This window comes from Spea bombifrons, chromosome 7 (assembly GCF_027358695.1).
Source record: "Spea bombifrons isolate aSpeBom1 chromosome 7, aSpeBom1.2.pri, whole genome shotgun sequence".
Lineage (NCBI taxonomy): Eukaryota > Metazoa > Chordata > Amphibia > Anura > Pelobatidae > Spea > Spea bombifrons.
The window spans coordinates 45,040,667-45,057,264 of NC_071093.1; the positions used below are offsets into that span (position 1 = coordinate 45,040,667).

At 45.8% G+C, this 16,598-nt stretch overlaps 1 protein-coding gene across 3 annotated transcripts; it reads right to left on the minus strand.

Moving 5' to 3' along the window:
* Positions 1 to 533: 533 nt before the first annotated feature.
* PGAP6 (post-GPI attachment to proteins 6) lies at positions 534 to 11,378 on the minus strand. 3 transcript variants are annotated; one of them, XM_053471147.1, is made up of 14 exons: positions 11,191 to 11,378; positions 10,395 to 10,481; positions 6,912 to 7,089; positions 6,456 to 6,663; positions 5,740 to 5,873; positions 5,105 to 5,373; positions 4,617 to 4,951; positions 4,426 to 4,519; positions 3,787 to 3,910; positions 3,426 to 3,562; positions 2,673 to 2,851; positions 2,315 to 2,461; positions 1,921 to 2,037; positions 534 to 1,408 (listed from the first exon to the last, which is right to left on the minus strand). In XM_053471147.1, the coding sequence occupies exons 2-14, from the start codon at positions 10,468 to 10,470 to the stop codon at positions 1,112 to 1,114; spliced, it is 2,295 nt and encodes a 764-aa protein (XP_053327122.1). In that variant the 5' UTR covers positions 10,471 to 10,481; positions 11,191 to 11,378; the 3' UTR covers positions 534 to 1,111. The 3 variants fall into 3 exon arrangements, with proteins under 3 accessions (XP_053327122.1, XP_053327120.1, XP_053327121.1); XM_053471145.1 differs by having other exon boundaries at positions 10,395 to 10,553; XM_053471146.1 differs by lacking the exon at positions 11,191 to 11,378 and having other exon boundaries at positions 10,395 to 10,663.
* Positions 11,379 to 16,598: the final 5,220 nt, after the last annotated feature.

The window sequence follows — 16,598 nt, forward strand, 5'->3', positions numbered from 1 at the left end:
CTAAAAACAAGCTCGGTGTAAGAGGTAAACGCTTAGAACCGATGACATCTTTGATATAACAAGACTTCTGAGGCTTTCAAAAATTTGATTATTGCTATTAAGTATCATTCATAAAAAAGGACTAAATATGAATAGAACTCTAGTTTTTTCATTTTTCAACCGATTTAAAAAAAAAAAAAAAAAAAAAATCCTAAAAATGCAAATTAATGATCAGGAGATGATAGAATCTGAAAGACAGAAATACGTTTAATGCGATTAAAGATTTTATAGGACTAAATATTATAGTTATTAGGAATAACGCCTAGGAATCCTTTGAAGACATTATGACATGCGCGTAGACCCTCATTACCGGGGGGGGGTCTCATACTAAGGGCTTGGCGTGAGTGCAGCAACCTCAAAAACAAAAATCTCTCGTTCCACCATTATGGCCAGAAAAAAAACAGGATCTTATTAACCCCTTAATGACAAAGCCCGTAAAATACATTGTTTTCAATGGGTTTTGGAACCGGCCATTGTCCTTAAGGGGTTAATATTAAAGTTTCTATGTATCTAACCTGAAAACCTCTTCGCTTCATCCTAAAAGCCCTACCATTCAATTCAACTTTTATTTATTTATTTTTTTTTTTTTTAAGGCTTTTACCCCAGAAAACGAGCACCAATGTGCAGCCTGCCTTGGAAACCCAATTCGGACAGAAATCACGTGTTTTTCATACAACGCCTTATTGCTACATTGGTGGTAATTCGCCGTCCGCTCAACAGGAGAGCGTCGCGGACGTTCACGTCGAGCTTCTTTCCACTTATCCACCTCTTAAGGCCCGGATCCCTGCAGCGTCTTTAAAATAATCGGGAATTTATGGTTCTGGAAACAGTTTTGCCACAGTTTGCGTCACGGAAAAGCCGCCAGAGCACCGGTTGAGTTTGCGGCTTCTTATCCCTCACGGAGGTCACCAAAAAAAAAAAAATAATAATTCCGATCCTGGATTCGGGATCTGAATATTCAGCTTGCTGCAGTTCCTCGGCACCAGAATCTATCGATTTACTCGGAGAGATAGTGATTATAGCCCATAAACTCCACGGATTCCATCAGCAGCCGTGACCGGTAAGTCGGGGGTCATGTGACCGCGTACAATTCCTCCCGGTCGTCCTTGCACATCTTATATCCGCAGTCCAACATGCTTCTCCAGTCCCAGGATTTTTGTTTTTTCTCCCGGGGGGGAAGCAGAAAGGCCACGCTCCCCGCTACCAAGATATGCCAGAGGCTGTGCGTGTAGTAGTAGTTACTCTGCGTCTCAGCAAAGACGTAGATGGCGATGGCGATCACGGCCAGGGACACGCCGGGGACGAGGAAGAAAACCCAGCGTCGCCAGCTTGGCGGGTAGCAGTGACGGCGACGCACCCCGCGGTAAGTCTGAAAAAGAATGTCGCAATTAATACAACTTGCAAAAAAATAAATAAATAAATTATAAAACAGATAGAAATGTCAATCATGCATTATAACTCAAAAAATTTAAAAAAATAAAAGAAATTCTAAAAAACACCCCAAAAATATAGCATGTATGCTACATAATTAAAAAAAAAAATAGAAAAAATATTTAGAAAAAAAAAAAAAAAATCAGCATACATTTCAATAAAATAGTTATTTTACTTAAATAAAAAAGACAAATGCGGTGGAGAAGAAAAATAAGATATGTTTCTTATTAATGACTAGACCAAGGGTGTCCAACCTGCGGCCCTCCAGGTGCTGCAGGACTACATCTCCCATCCTCCTCTGCCAGCCCCTTATCTGGAAGAGCATTATGGGAGATGTAGTCCTGCAGCAGCTGGAGGGCCGCAGGCTGGACGCCCTTGCATTAGACTGCTATATACGTGAATAGAGCGGACAGTGGTCACTATCGTGCACAGACAGAGGGTTCTTCTTACCCAGGCGATCACCAGGACAATTATTGCGAACAGACAGGGTCCCATCATATTCCACATGCCTCTTCGGTCCAGCTGCATGGACATTGCGATAAACAGCGTCCCCGACATAAACAGGACCTGAAACGCACGCGGGGGGGAGGGGGTTTAACGTAAATACTTAACCTGCGCTTGCTGTCAAATCCAAATCTTAACGTACGTAGCTTAAAAAAATGGTTTACGGGCGATTAGAATTCTACGTTATCCATGTTCCCTTTAGACGGGGCGCTGTCATTCGCACAGATACGGAATATAGGCTGATTTCTCAAATAAATGAATACATTAAACCTAGCCCGATACCGCAGACGATCTCGCCCAGCGCTAGATCGAGCCGAACCCCGCCTGATTGGATACTCACGTATTTCGGAACGGTTTTTAACCTGGCCATGCACAGAATGGTCACCCAAATGGCGACGACGGAGCCGAAGAAGTCGCAGTACTGGAGCGTGTCGTATTCCATGATGCACATGACGGCCACGCCAGGCTGATCGCAGGCATGATAGAACTGGGGGGGAAAAAGAGAGAGAAATGGTTATCACAGCCGTTCAGCACCTAAAAAGCTACCACTTAATAAATATGGTGGCTGCAGCAGGACCTGCCACGGGGGGGGGGGAATCTCTCAAATTTAAGATATAATTAAAATATATTTTTTTTTATTATTTTACAGATACTCCGCTCTTTTTTTGGGGGGGGGATAACAGAACGGGTTTACGTACGGTGGAGAAAAACATGGTGTAAACATACACCGCCGCCTCCACGAAAAACGAATGCGAGAGCGCGACGGCGATGGTCGGGACAAACATCAGGTTACTGAGGGTGAGCAGGAGGGTGGCCAGCAGCTGCTGCCCGCTGGAGATCGCGTTCCGATCGTCCGTGCAGCTCCATCCGGCCCAACCTGCGGGGAGAACAGGGGAGAGGTCAGTCTCTACAATACACACTATGCTTAAAATTCATCTCACCCCCCCAAAAAAAAAAAATTTACATAAGCAAATTATATATATTTTTTATATTTATATTTTATATATATAATTTTTTTAATATTAATATTTTGTATTTAAATATATTTTATACTTGTTATAATTATATTTTTGATAAATATATTTTACAGATTTATTTTAATATAAATATATATTTTATAGAATTTTTTTTATATCTATATACTTTTTTTTTTCTTCTGTCTTCTATCTCCAGTTCACAGCAAGTATTGCCCCTCAGCTCTTACCCCATCGGGAAATAGAATGTTACAATGACACTAAAAGCAGGGAATTTAAATATCAGGTTTTCTGCGATGAAGAGGAGTCTGGCTGCTTTCCGCTGGGCAGATCGTATTCACCAAGATAAAAATCTGTCTAACGGCGTCTTATCCTTGGAGCGCCCGAGCAATGAATTAAACTCCATTTCTAAATGCAAATCGGTAACTAAATATCCGTCCGAAGCCCGCATGACGCAGATCGCACCGTGGGTCTCACCGGCTTTGCAGCTGCAGGCCGTGTACAGGTAGCCGTTTCTCCGCAGTAACCGGCACTCCCCGTAGGTCCCGCAGTCGTCCAGACAGGGGCTCAGGTAGGCCGAAACCATCACTCTGGCGGTCAGCTGCTGGCACTCACTACCGCGGGAAACGGAGCCGGTTAGCAACACGACACGGAACGCCATTATTTCCAACACCCCAAGACCGGTCACAGCCTGGGGAAACTAACCGGCCCGGCCCTTCCCTCCCAGGCACCTCGCCCCGACCGAAACCCACTAAGGCTTGATTTTGGTTACTCTGAAAGGCTCAGTTTTACCCCCCCCAAGGAACGAGACCCTGCGACACAATCACAGCGGCCCTACCTGTCGCCCCGCGGACACAGGAGCTGCAGGGACAGATACCACTTGTCGGCCTCGGGGTACGGGACGTAACGCGTGCCGCTGGTTAGGCTGCCGTTCATTTTGAAAGCGTAGCCATCGAAAAAAGCTGCATGGAAAGAAACACAAAATCAGCTTAAAAACCATTATACGCCCCGCAGCGCAAAAAGCGTATTTTCCCGATATATAATAAATTATTGATCGATCGATTCATTGATTAATTAATCGAACCAGGAAAAGAGAACGGGAAACAATCTAGAGCCGCTCTATAAAATCACGGAGCTTTAATACCTATCCAATCATTTTAAAGTGACATGTAGTGTTATCGGATAAGCATATCGACGCAGCGCTGAAGGGGTAAATCTGTACGAGACTAATTAAAGTGGCAGTCCCTATCAGGGGGGGGGACCAAGATATCAATTAGGGTGGGGGGAGTTTTTAAAAGGATTCCAAGTTTATTAATAGAGGAGGAAAAGAAGTGAAAAGAATCCGGTTACACAACCCACTTCTTCATGCCCATGAACACGCAGCGTCACTTGCTTTGGGTTGCCCCGGGCTTGGAGTGATGTGAGTTACATCAGATAGCCCCCAGCGACGACGATCGGCTCCCCGGGCGTGAAATACCTGTTGCGCAATTCTGCGAGGAGTTCAACGTCAGCACGGGAGCGGCCGCGCTCAGACACGCCATGACCGCCGCGGTTTCATTGTTCAGCGTCGTCTGAATGAGAGAGAGGAGAAAAAATAAATAAAAAAGAAACGTTTTACCGAGCGAGCGAGCGTTCTATACACCGTAACATAGTGACCGCCGTCTGTACCTTATTCAGCCGCAGGTTCACCACCAGGGTCCCCCCGCTGTCCATGTCGGAATCCAGACTCAGCAGCATCACGGTGGGCGAAGGCGCCACCACCGGCACAAACGGGCCGTTGACGGACTGAAAGCGCACAGAGACCAGGTCCAGCTCCTCCCGGATGACGGGGTAACTGCGGAGGCAGGAGCCGCTGCTCAGGTTGGCCGAGCGCGCTCCCCATGCAGAGGAAACGTTCCCGGCGGCGAGCGGGCCGTTCCTGGACAGGGTGGAGTTGCCCGTTATGTTCAGCGCGTTCAGGAACGTGAAGATGGACCTGGACGCGATCGTTCCCGGGGTACAGACTGCAAAACACGCCGACGCTGCTTAGAAAAGCAAGGAAAGGAGGCAGCCCGTGGCAGGGCCAGCATTATCTACTTCCCTTTACCCCAAACCTCACAAAAGGGCTCCCTGAACCAATCAGAAACGTGACAGAGAGATGCGTTAACGGGGTTAACCTGGGACGCTGTAGCTGAGCTGGAAAGACACGCTGGAGTTCAGCCACGGCGGGGATTCCACCAGGACGCTCAGCCACCTCTCCCACGGCGGGGAGCTCAGCGAGAGGCTGCAGTTTGTGCTTCCAGAGCAGTTCGCTGTCCGCGGGAACGACTGCGGGTGCTCGGCCGAGCCCACGGCGACCTTCAGGGGACACAAGGTCGGGGACTCGTCCGAGGTACACGTCTCCAGGCGGAGCACCAGCTCCTGGGTATACTCGGGGATGAAGATCCTAAAACGGGGCGGAAAAACAAGAAGGAAACGATGAAAGAAAAAGATCAAAGCGTTAAGGAGTTAAAAAGCATCCTCAGCAAACAGCATGCGGACCGATCGTCACTGCGAAAAAGCCAGATCGACTCCTACTCCTATCAATGCAAGCCAGCAGATACAGAGCTGCCTGGTGGGCATCTTCGTAATCTATATTTATGCATTTTTAGGTTTTCTTCAACGGACTTTTTCTTATCGTGAATAATATCCGGATGGATTTAAGCCAAGAATTATTTACACCAAATGTTTTGGAGATATAGATATATATAAATATATATATAAATATAGGGTTTTTTTTAAATTTTTAAAAGAAGCGCACAGACGGAATTACTTGAATCGCGCGAGGCTCCTCGGGGGTGTTAGCGAGTACCGCAGGGGCGAGTCCATCTGTAAGATCGGTATATTGACCTCTCGAAGTACGAACAGCTCCGGTTGGAATATATAGGCACACGATTTGGTGAAACCCTACATTAAAGAGGACACAAAAATGTTAAGCATTCATGATTATTAACAAATAAAATAATATAAATAATAATAATAACAATAATAATAAATACTAATAATAAAAATAATACTTAGAATACAAATAATATGAATACTAATATTATAAAAAAAAAACAAAAAAAAAAAAACCAACAATAATAATACTGCCAAAAATATGAATAATAATACTTAGAATAAAAATAATATGAATACTAATATTATAAAAAAAATAATAAAAATAATAATAACAATAATAAATACTAATAATAAAAATAATACTTAGAATACAAATAATATGAATACTAATATTATAAAAAAATAATAAATAATAATAATAACAATAATAATACTGCCAAAAATATGAATAATAATACTTACAATAAAAATATGAATACTAATATTATAAAAATAATAATAATAAATACTAATAATAAAAATATTGATAAAAATAATAATAATAATACTTAGAATAAAAATAATAATAATAAATTAGTATTTTTATTAATAATGTACCGGTTTGGGTAAGACTCTGAAAGCTTGACAAATGCCTATTTCATTTAATACCTGGATTTCGATCTTTTCCGGGTCCTTGGGCAGGTGGGCCGCGATAAACCAATCCCCCGGAGCAGGATTAGAAATATTCAGGAAAGTGTTGTTTTGCAAGGATTTTGTAAAAACCATCGTCCTATTAAAGGAATAGGGGACACTTGTATTTGGGGCAAAGTTGTACCCCAAAGGGTTAATCACCGGCGGTGCCCCATAGCGAAAGTGCCTGAAAAACGACAAAAAAAATTAAATTAAAATGTGTCGTTTGTTCCCCTTCCCTGATACATTTTTACCAAATGAGAATCTTAAATGTATAAAGAAATAGGGCGACCAGAAGCGGTTATTAAAAAGCTAGCTTGGGGTTTTGGGTCAAAATGTGCATTTAATACATTCTGTTTCCATGGCGACTGCTCCCTTTAACTTTAGCGGACTGTCTGATCCGCGCAGGTTCCCGCCCCGGGTGGCTCGGCTTACACGGTGATCTCGGCATGCTGGCACTCGGGCCGATTCTCCCGGGACGCCTGCAGGATCCAGCGGAGGAGGACGGCGTCCGACGGGACTCGGAAGCGGAACAAGCGGGCGTTCCCGTACCAGTTATAGAAAGAAAGACGCTGCGGTATCTGCGAGTAAAACTCCGACACAGTCACCGGATCTGTAAAAGAGGAAAACGCCAAATATTACTCATTTGTGGAAAAAACAAGACAAAAAAACCTTAAAGGGGATCTGACACGTCCTCAAAGCAAAGGATCTACAGGATTATTCCTCCCCATTAAATTACCTCTCGCCTGTTATGTTACTGGCCCTTTTTTGGTAGAAACAGATGGTTCTGGTTGCTTCAGTTACTTGGGGATCAAAGCTATTGGTTATACCAGCCTGGCTTGGCCTGGAGTATAACTATTGTTCATAGAACCTGCTGGCAGATCAGCCCCATCCGGCCCCCGTCTAGTTGCCCGTCTCTCCTGCTGTAACGACTCAAACCTTAAATCAGTCGTTGGTCTCGTCTTAGATTCAGGAGCCGTATGTCTATCCCATGCATGTTTAATACCCTCACTGTGTTACCCTCTACCACCTCTGCTGGGAGGCTGTTCCCCTTATCTACCACCCTCTCAGTAAAGTAAAACTTCCTTGTATTCCATCTAAAGCTCTGACCCTCTAGTTCTAGATAAATGATGGTTGTGCCGGAGAAGATTCCATCCGTTTCCTGAAACCAGCTGAGCGGTTATTGCCGTATAATTGCAGATGATGTCAGAGACGGTAATTAATATAAATACAGTTTTGTCATCACACTTGCCGGTATTTTATAGCCACGGGCGCCGCGCTACAGATCACAACACAAAAACTACGTGCCGCCGGCTCGCTTCGCCAAACGGTGACAACGACAGCTCCCTGAGCAACAGAAGCAATCACTCCTGTGCTCCAATGGCCCTTTATCACTCCCATCACTCCTGTGCTCCAATGGCCCTTTATCACTCCCATCACTCCTGTGCTCCAATGGCCCTTTATCACTCCCATCACTCCTGTGCTCCAATGGCCCTTTATCACTCCCATCACTCCTGTGCTCCAATTGCCCTTTATCACTCCCATCACTCCTGTGCTCCAATGGCCCTTTATCACTCCCATCACTCCTGTGCTCCAATGGCCCTTTATCACTCCCATCACTCCTGTGCTCCAATTGCCCTTTATCACTCCCATCACTCCTGTGCTCCAATGGCCCTTTATCACTCCCATCACTCCTGTGCTCCAATGGCCCTTTATCACTCCCATCACTCCTGTGCTCCAATGGCCCTTTATCACTCCCATCACTCCTGTGCTCCAATGGCCCTTTATCACTCCCATCACTCCTGTGCTCCAATTGCCCTTTATCACTCCCATCACTCCTGTGCTCCAATGGCCCTTTATCACTCCCATCACTCCTGTGTTCCAGTGGCCCTTTATCACTCCCATCACTCCTGTGTTCCAGTGGCCCTTTATCACTCCTGTGTTCCAATGGCCCTTTATCACTCCCATCACTCCTGTGTTCCAATGGCCCTTTATCACTCCCATCACTCCTGTGATTGAAATGTCGGACAGCGGAGGAGGCTGTGCACTGCAGCTCTGGAGCTGCAGCTTCTCCCAAAGGTAGGTCATTGCAGTTACCATAACAGGCATTGTTTGTCGACGATCTTCCCTGGGACAGCAGAAAGCCCCAGTAATTATTCTTGCAGTGAAGGTATATATATATATATTATTACATGCGTGTAGATCCTGTGATTTGCTGAAAGGCACGTCAAAAGCCTGAGGCTCGCTGCCAAACCCACCTGGCTTCACATTCTTACCTGCATTGTTTCAGGTTGACAGGTTGGCCACCCAAAGGCTGTAATCCTGTATTAAGACGAGCGTCATGCGATGCGCTGCCGCTGGCTACCCTTCACCTATACCCTGTATAAAGAAGCTTCAATAACAACCTTCATGGAATGTGCCAGCACGGAAAAACACCTGTATTCAAGGAGCGATCTCCTGGCACCATTAAGGGCCCTTCCGCTTTCACCCTCTGGTTTAGCAGATCTGTCACTTAATTCTTTTTTTTTCGGAATGTAACGGCATAGAAACAAACTTTAAAAGAATTATCTTTAGAAGGAAACAACCAATCGCTGCTTGCTTTGGCATCACATGACAGTTAAGGGCCATTGGAACCCAGGAGTGATGGGAGTGATAGAGGGCCATTGGAACACAGGAGTGATGGGAGTGATAAAGGGCCATTGGAACACAGGAGTGATGGGAGTGATAAAGGGCCATTGGAACACAGGAGTGATGGGAGTGATAAAGGGCCATTGGAACCCAGGAGTGATGGGAGTGATAAATGGCCATTGGAACACAGGAGTGATGGGAGTGATAAAGGGCCATTGGAACCCAGGAGTGATGGGAGTGATAAAGGGCCATTGGGACACAGGAGTGATGGGAGTGATAAAGGGCCATTGGGACACAGGAGTGATGGGAGTGATAAAGGGCCATTGGGACACAGGAGTGATGGGAGTGATAAAGGGCCATTGGGACACAGGAGTGATGGGAGTGATAAAGGGCCATTGGAACACAGGAGTGATGGGAGTGATAAAGGGCCATTGGAACACAGGAGTGATGGGAGTGATAAAGGGCCATTGGAACACAGGAGTGATGGGAGTGATAAAGGGCCATTGGAACACAGGAGTGATGGGAGTGATAAAGGGCCTCTGTACGCCTATGAAGAGATTCCAGCTACAATAGTCATTTACAGCATTAACCCCGTCTGCGCTGGATTTCTGATCCATTTCATGTAATTTTAAAGGACAAAATGTGCTTTTCTTTCAAAACCAAAGACATCACTCAGTACACGATGGTAACGGAGGGGTTGTGTAACTGTATCGGAGTAAACTATTTATTTGTGATGCAAATCATTAACAAACGCGGCATCCTCATCCAGCCAGAATGTGACCACGGGGAGGGGGGCAATACAAACCAAATAAAGGGTTAAAAGGACATCATCAGAAACAATTACCCCCTTGGAATTCACCCTCCCCCTACTGTTTTTTTTATTATTTGCGCGGGGGTGGGGGGGGTGATATATATTTTTTTAATATGTATCACATTCAGCAGATTCTTAGCAAACAAACTTCTGGAATGCTGATCCCCTCAGATCTCGCTTCTTATCACCCTGTTTACTTATAAACAACCGAGCTCCTGCGTTTAACTGTTTCATCGCCAGAGAGGTAAAACAGCGATGTGGTTGGTCAGCAACATTCTAATCTATAAATTCTAATCATTATTTCTGCGAACGCGGAAGTTACATAAAAATATGTAAAAACCGAGCCGGTCACAGAAATCCCCCCAAAGCCAGAATATCAACATGTTAAATGGAGCCCTATTTTGGGGGCTTTAAATACATTATTACCCAGGCAGCCAGTGTGGGAATGGTTTAACCCCTTGCTTCCCCCGTGTGCTTACCCTTTGAGGAGCCGGCAGCCGGCGGGGGGGCCCAAAGGAGTCCCAGGAAGACGAGCAGGACAGCCGGGTGATCCATGTCGCGTAGACCTGAGGAGGGGGTCAGGAAAAGCTGGGGCTGGGGTCACACTTCAGGGCCACACCTGGCATGTCACGGGCCGCCTGGCACAGAACAGAACACAGCATGCGCCGTCACTGGGCAGGTAAAGAGTGACACACCTGGGCACACAACACCTGTCCGTACACGGTGACACCTACACCGTCACAACACTCCACCCAGGGGCACGGCAACAGACAGACAGACAGACAAAAGGGACAATAATTCCCAGCAGCACAGTGACAGACAGACAGCAGAGACAACAATCCCCAGCAGCACCGTGACAGACAGTCAGCAAAGACAACAATCCCCAGCAGCACCGCGACAGACAGAGACAACAATCCCCAGCAGCACCGTGACAGACAGTCAGCAAAGACAACAATCCCCAGCAGCACCGTGACAGACAGTCAGCAAAGACAACAATCCCCAGCAGCACCGTGACAGACAGACAACAATCCCCAGCAGCACCGCGACAGACAGAGACAACAATCCCCAGCAGCACCGTGACAGACAGTCAGCAAAGACAACAATCCCCAGCAGCACCGTGACAGACAGTCAGCAAAGACAACAATCCCCAGCAGCACCGCGACAGACAGAGACAACAATCCCCAGCAGCAGCAGAGACAGACAGACAATAGTCACAGTAACCCCCAATGCATAAGCACACAGACCTCTTGCCCTTAGAGCGGTCACATGACTCACCAGCTGTGTCACTCCACTAGTGCAGTTATAGAGCCACAAAGCGCACACTCTGTCACACGGCCCATGCCGCTGTCCCCCGCCTGGCTCTGGCCTCTGTCAGGGGCAGCTGGAGACCTCCTCTCTCCGGTCGGCCCGGGCAAGAAACCGGGAAACGGACTCAAAACACAGGCCGCAACCAGCATCCCGGTCCCGCCCACCATCAGCCTGAGCCCCACGCAGGTAGACTGCCCCGCCCCCAAGCTTTAACACTCCTCACAGAAACACATTCTGCCCCCTCTCTCACTCACAGACCCCCCCAACAAAAACACATTCTGCCCCTCTCACTCACTTCCCTTAATCGGACCCACCGCACACCCACCCTGAGTGGGCTCTGGCCCCCAAAGTCTGCCAGGGCTGTGACCCCCCCTCCTCCTCACGCGCTCGCCCTGCTTTATTACCCACGGGCCTGCAGGCCGCCTGTTGGGACATGATGGGGCAGCCTTTCCTGAAAAGCAGGAACTTTACAACAGGCGATTACTACAAACGAGACTTTACTGAGTGATAATCCTGCCTGCTAATTACCTGCAATTAATTATGGGCCGAATTAAAGATTATCATACACTTGGACAGTCTCTGTTTGGGGCCAAACTTGGAATGTCTGCTGGGTATGAGGGTCTCACAGAAGGGGGGGTGATCCTAAAAACCGGGGTCCCGTCTCTCTCTGGAGTGTGGACCGCAATGTACTTGATCCCAGACCACAGAATCGCAGACAGCCCGGCCCTCCTCTAGATTGTAAGCTTGTGAGCCAAGCCCTCTTTCCCTAACATATTGGATCTTGGGCTATAGAGAGACGTGACCCGCTAAATTAGGGCTCGGCGCCGCCTTCAATCACGGGAAGAGGGGTTACTGTGTATGTTCATGGATCGGGTACCGCCGGAGAAGTTCTGTTCCCGCGTTAACCTGATGTGACGCCGGTGCCCGGCTTCTGCGCAGACCGCTGGCTGGTGAGAGCGCTTGTCCAGGCACGTCAGGACTTCAGCTGAGATTCGGGGTCAATGGCAGGAAGTATGAGAAGCAGCGCTTCACCCCGAGACTGCGGGTCGATCTCGAGGAAATTTCCAGGCCGCTATTATTTAGGACTTATTGGTTTATATAGCGCCTTCATATTCCGCAGCGCTGTACAACGGGAACGCCGAACAAATAGCGCAAAAACAGAACAATTTGGTCTAAAAAAAATCTGAAATCTTTTACTATCGGCTCCTCTGATGCTAGGAAGTAACGCTCGGCTCATTGCTGCTATTTACGTCTATTTTTAATTAAAGACAATCTTTCTTTTTCTTTAGAGTCTGTCTGAAAAAGAAGCCCCGAGGGCCAGAATGCTTGTGTAACTTTACATCTTCTACATAGAGCCAAAACGCGGTATCAGCGGGTCAGAAATACAGCCGGAACGGGAAATAAATGTTTATCGCGGGAGCATCGAGGCTTCGCCAGTTAATCGAGGTGCCGTTCCTTTGGATGTGCAGAAATAACAGTTTTTCCTAGAGAATAGATAATGCAGCGATGACTCTTTATGTATAAAAAAACACCCAAAATGAAGCTGTGGTTCTTTTCTACGGGAGAATCTCCTAGGGAGGAAAAAGCCTCAACTGGGAGCGCGGCGTGAAGACCCGACCTTGCCGCTGGTTTTAGATTAAGGTGTGTTGTGTAATTAGGATATTCTATGATCCTTTTTTGGTGTTTGTGTTGCGGGACGTTGTTAGTATAAGGCGTCTGTTGCCGATTTATTACGTTGTTGTTGCGATTCTGTAGCTACGTCTTTGTATCTTGCAGTAAGAGATTGTTTTTTGTGACTTTTTGTTACTTTTATACAGATTTACAGCCGTGTCTGGTTTTCTTGTCACCCTCTTTCCCTAAAAGAACAAACCTTGTAAGAGGGTCACCGATTCTCACAAACATCGACAGAAATATCTATTTTCTTATTATAACACGAATAAAAAGGAGAAATGGGTTCATAACCGGTGAAAATAAAGCGGGGCGCGTTAAAGGTCTTGGTGAAGCCCGGAGGTAACCGATCTTCTAAATGTTTTAAATCATATAAAAGAAGGCTAAGAGCCTTCACCGTCTCCCGGAGCCTTCCAGGCTGGATATCTCGGCCTCCACTCGAGTGTCCATCGCAGGGAGAGGCGAGGATCGTCGGGATCTCCTGCCGAGGGGCAGAGAGAGCTCTCTGTGCTTACGGACAGCATTAAAGATGTTCTAAAATACTCAAACCGTAGCATTCCACACCGGCCTCCATTATCATCCTTCGTTATTTATGTTAAAATACGGCTTCAGGAACTTACCCTTTTTATATTTATTGTTAAAGGGTATTTGAATAACACCATTTTTATTGCCAATACTCAGCGATTTGGTTTAAACTTACGCCTGACTTTGTTTAATATTCTATATTTTCTAATTAAAAGGCGTAGGGGGAGGGGGGTTGGCTGTCACTTGCCATGGTAATAGTGCCCCCTGGTGGCAGAATCCCATAATCTTGTCACAGGAGATACATTTTCAGGAAGATTGTTACCGCAGGGCCCCCCTCGCCCGTTTCTTAGTCATATCGTTATGTTATATGTTACATGTTATGTCCCGTTTACTCGTTGTACAGCGCTGTGGAATATGATGGTGCTATTAAAACAAATAGTATTATCTACTGGGATGAAGATACCCTAGCGATGGGCAGAACATTTCAAACATGCCCTTATGTGAAGTTTCCATATATTTTTATACTCTTTATATCTTTATTTTTTGCATTATTTTCTATTATCCTTCAAAGAGAGAATAACTTATTATAAACAGAAAAAATAAAGATTATGACTAAATGCCTTAGAAGAGGAATAACGACGCGGCTCCCGGGAACGTGGAGATGTCTGCTTCTATGGCATTCACATAAAGTGGGATTTTTTAACCTGTATATTCCTTTTATAATCTGTAAACATTACAAAAATGACTGCGTGTTACTCTTAGTATTACAGAAGCGGAACAAATCTGCTTCTCTACTGAGAGTGTGGCGGGCAAGCGTAATGGCCTCCCAGCAGAGGTGGTAGAGGGTAATACAGTGAGGGTATTAAACATGCATGGGATAGACATACGGCTCCTGAATCTAAGACGAGACCAACGACTGATTAAGGTTTGAGTCTTTACAGCAGGACAGACTTGGGGCTGATCTGGTGCCAAATTCTGTCATTTTTTTTTCTTTAAAAAGCTTGTGGACGTTTCAGTAATGCCAGAAACAAAAATATAAATCGAGCGCGCGATATCGCAGAAGGCCGAGCTGAGATTCCGAGACAAACACTGCATGGGATTTAAATTATATTTATTCTTTCATTTTATACAAAACTTCAGTGCAACAAGATGCACAAAAGTTACGTTATAAACCAGGCAGCACATGTTCTAAAAAGACAAAAACACAACAAATAAAAGCGAAGGCGTTCTGCTGGAACCTGAGGTTTACGGACGATGAGATTCACAGTTTGTTTTCTGTGGGATACGGGGGTCACGTTGCTTACCCCGTTACCCCAGGCACAATCGATCAAGCTTTCTAGTGGCCCGATCGTAAGCTGCCTGACTTCATAAAAATCCCTGAGTGATGCAGCAGCAGCCAACGCGCTTCTTAATGCTGAATATATAAAGCTTTATTCGCTCTTGCAGTAGTTTGCGTTACAGTTTATGCCCCCCCCGCCAGCTAGTGCATGAAACGCTTTGGGGGAGCACTTCTCCCGGCGGGGGATCTATTCAGACAGCCAATCCCAATGATTTAGATTGGAGGGCTTTCTCACCACTGATTGGCTGCTTCGAGGATCTGGCCCACAGAGGGGGAGAGCAGAGCAGCTGGGCCTCCGTCTCCACATCACATCTAAGGGGTTAACCGTTCTAATGCCAAAACCACTGCAATCGCCTCACCGTCATGCTTGGCATGACACATGTATGCACATTAGGTCAGAAACATGAGCGCTAGGAACGTGTGCTTTTAATCATGTGGGGTCTTTCTGGAATGCTACGTTACAACAATATTCTCAAGGAACATAACCTACGGTGCATACAGGTCCCATCTACCTTACAAAGTGCTGTAGTTCATTTTGCATAAGAAAGAGACATAACTTAGAATAAATATAATTATTTACATAGTAAATAAGGTTGCAAAAAGACCCAAGTCCACCAAGTTCAACCCTGCTACCCAACCTTCCTCCTCTTGATCCAAAAGGCGGCAAAAAACCCTAATTAAAGTGCTTCGAATGCTGCCATCACGGAAAAAATTCCCTCCGTCAAACTCAACCCTTTTTACCAATCCTTATTTACTTGTTGATCTAAAAAAACCCTTGTCAGCAATTTCCAATTTTGCTTTCAATGGGGGGTCTTTACGGGCCCCGTACGTATTGGAAGTCTAAATACCTTCGTCTCTGAATACGACGGTCTGGGTTTGAGACGAAGGACGCATATATTGGATTGGTTTTTTTTCTATTTTTTTCCCATTCCATGGTCGTAAGAGGGAATACGTAACCGACAAAAGATGTTAGGAAACGGTATCATTTTAGTTAAGTGTTACCAAAAAAGTAGTTGGGGGTTATAGAAAAGTGGACCCATATTCAAGGGGGGGGTTCCCTTGGGACAAAAATTAAATAATACAAAAGGGGGGTGGCTGGGGGTAATGTGTGTTGGTGTGGCAGAGTGTGTGTTATAAAAGTTGATCAAAAAAACTTTTCCACTGCTTTTTTTCATTATCTCCAAATTAACCCTGTATTACTATGTAATATAAAGGTAAAAGGCCCACGCACACATACATGTCTGATGAAGTTGCCCACTGCAGAAAGAACTTGGACACCCCTGTCTTAGCACCTTCATGACGTTCCGTGGCTTCGTAAAAAGGTGAACACCTATCATGGTGGCATAGAACGTCATGACTTTGGTCGGGGTGCGCTGCCCTACCCCTGGTTCCCGCTGCAGGTCCTCGGGAACCATCACAGACGCTCCCTGTGTTGGAAGTCTTGCAATGGCATGTAAATGCAAGCATTCCTAAAAGGTATCCATGCGCAGAGAGCGCTTCTGATTGGTCACAAACCGTTTGGTTAACTCAGAAATGACTAAGGCACAACATCTCTTAAATAATTCCATTTCTCAGCATTTGTAAAGATTCTTAGTGCGTTGCAGAGAAACCCCTGTCCTTAAATTAAATCACTGGAGTGGCATCTGAAATGAAGTCTTCATTTCTAAATCCAGCACAGCGTCCTTCCTATCCATTTTCAGAGACCCAATCCCTCTAAGAAGGTCGGGATGTCTCCACTCCTGCCGACCCCGCTGTGCGGTTTCTCCAATATTCACCAGGGAGATTAAAATCCCCCATAATGATAACCACAATAAAAACCATTGATACTACATTAACCCCTTAA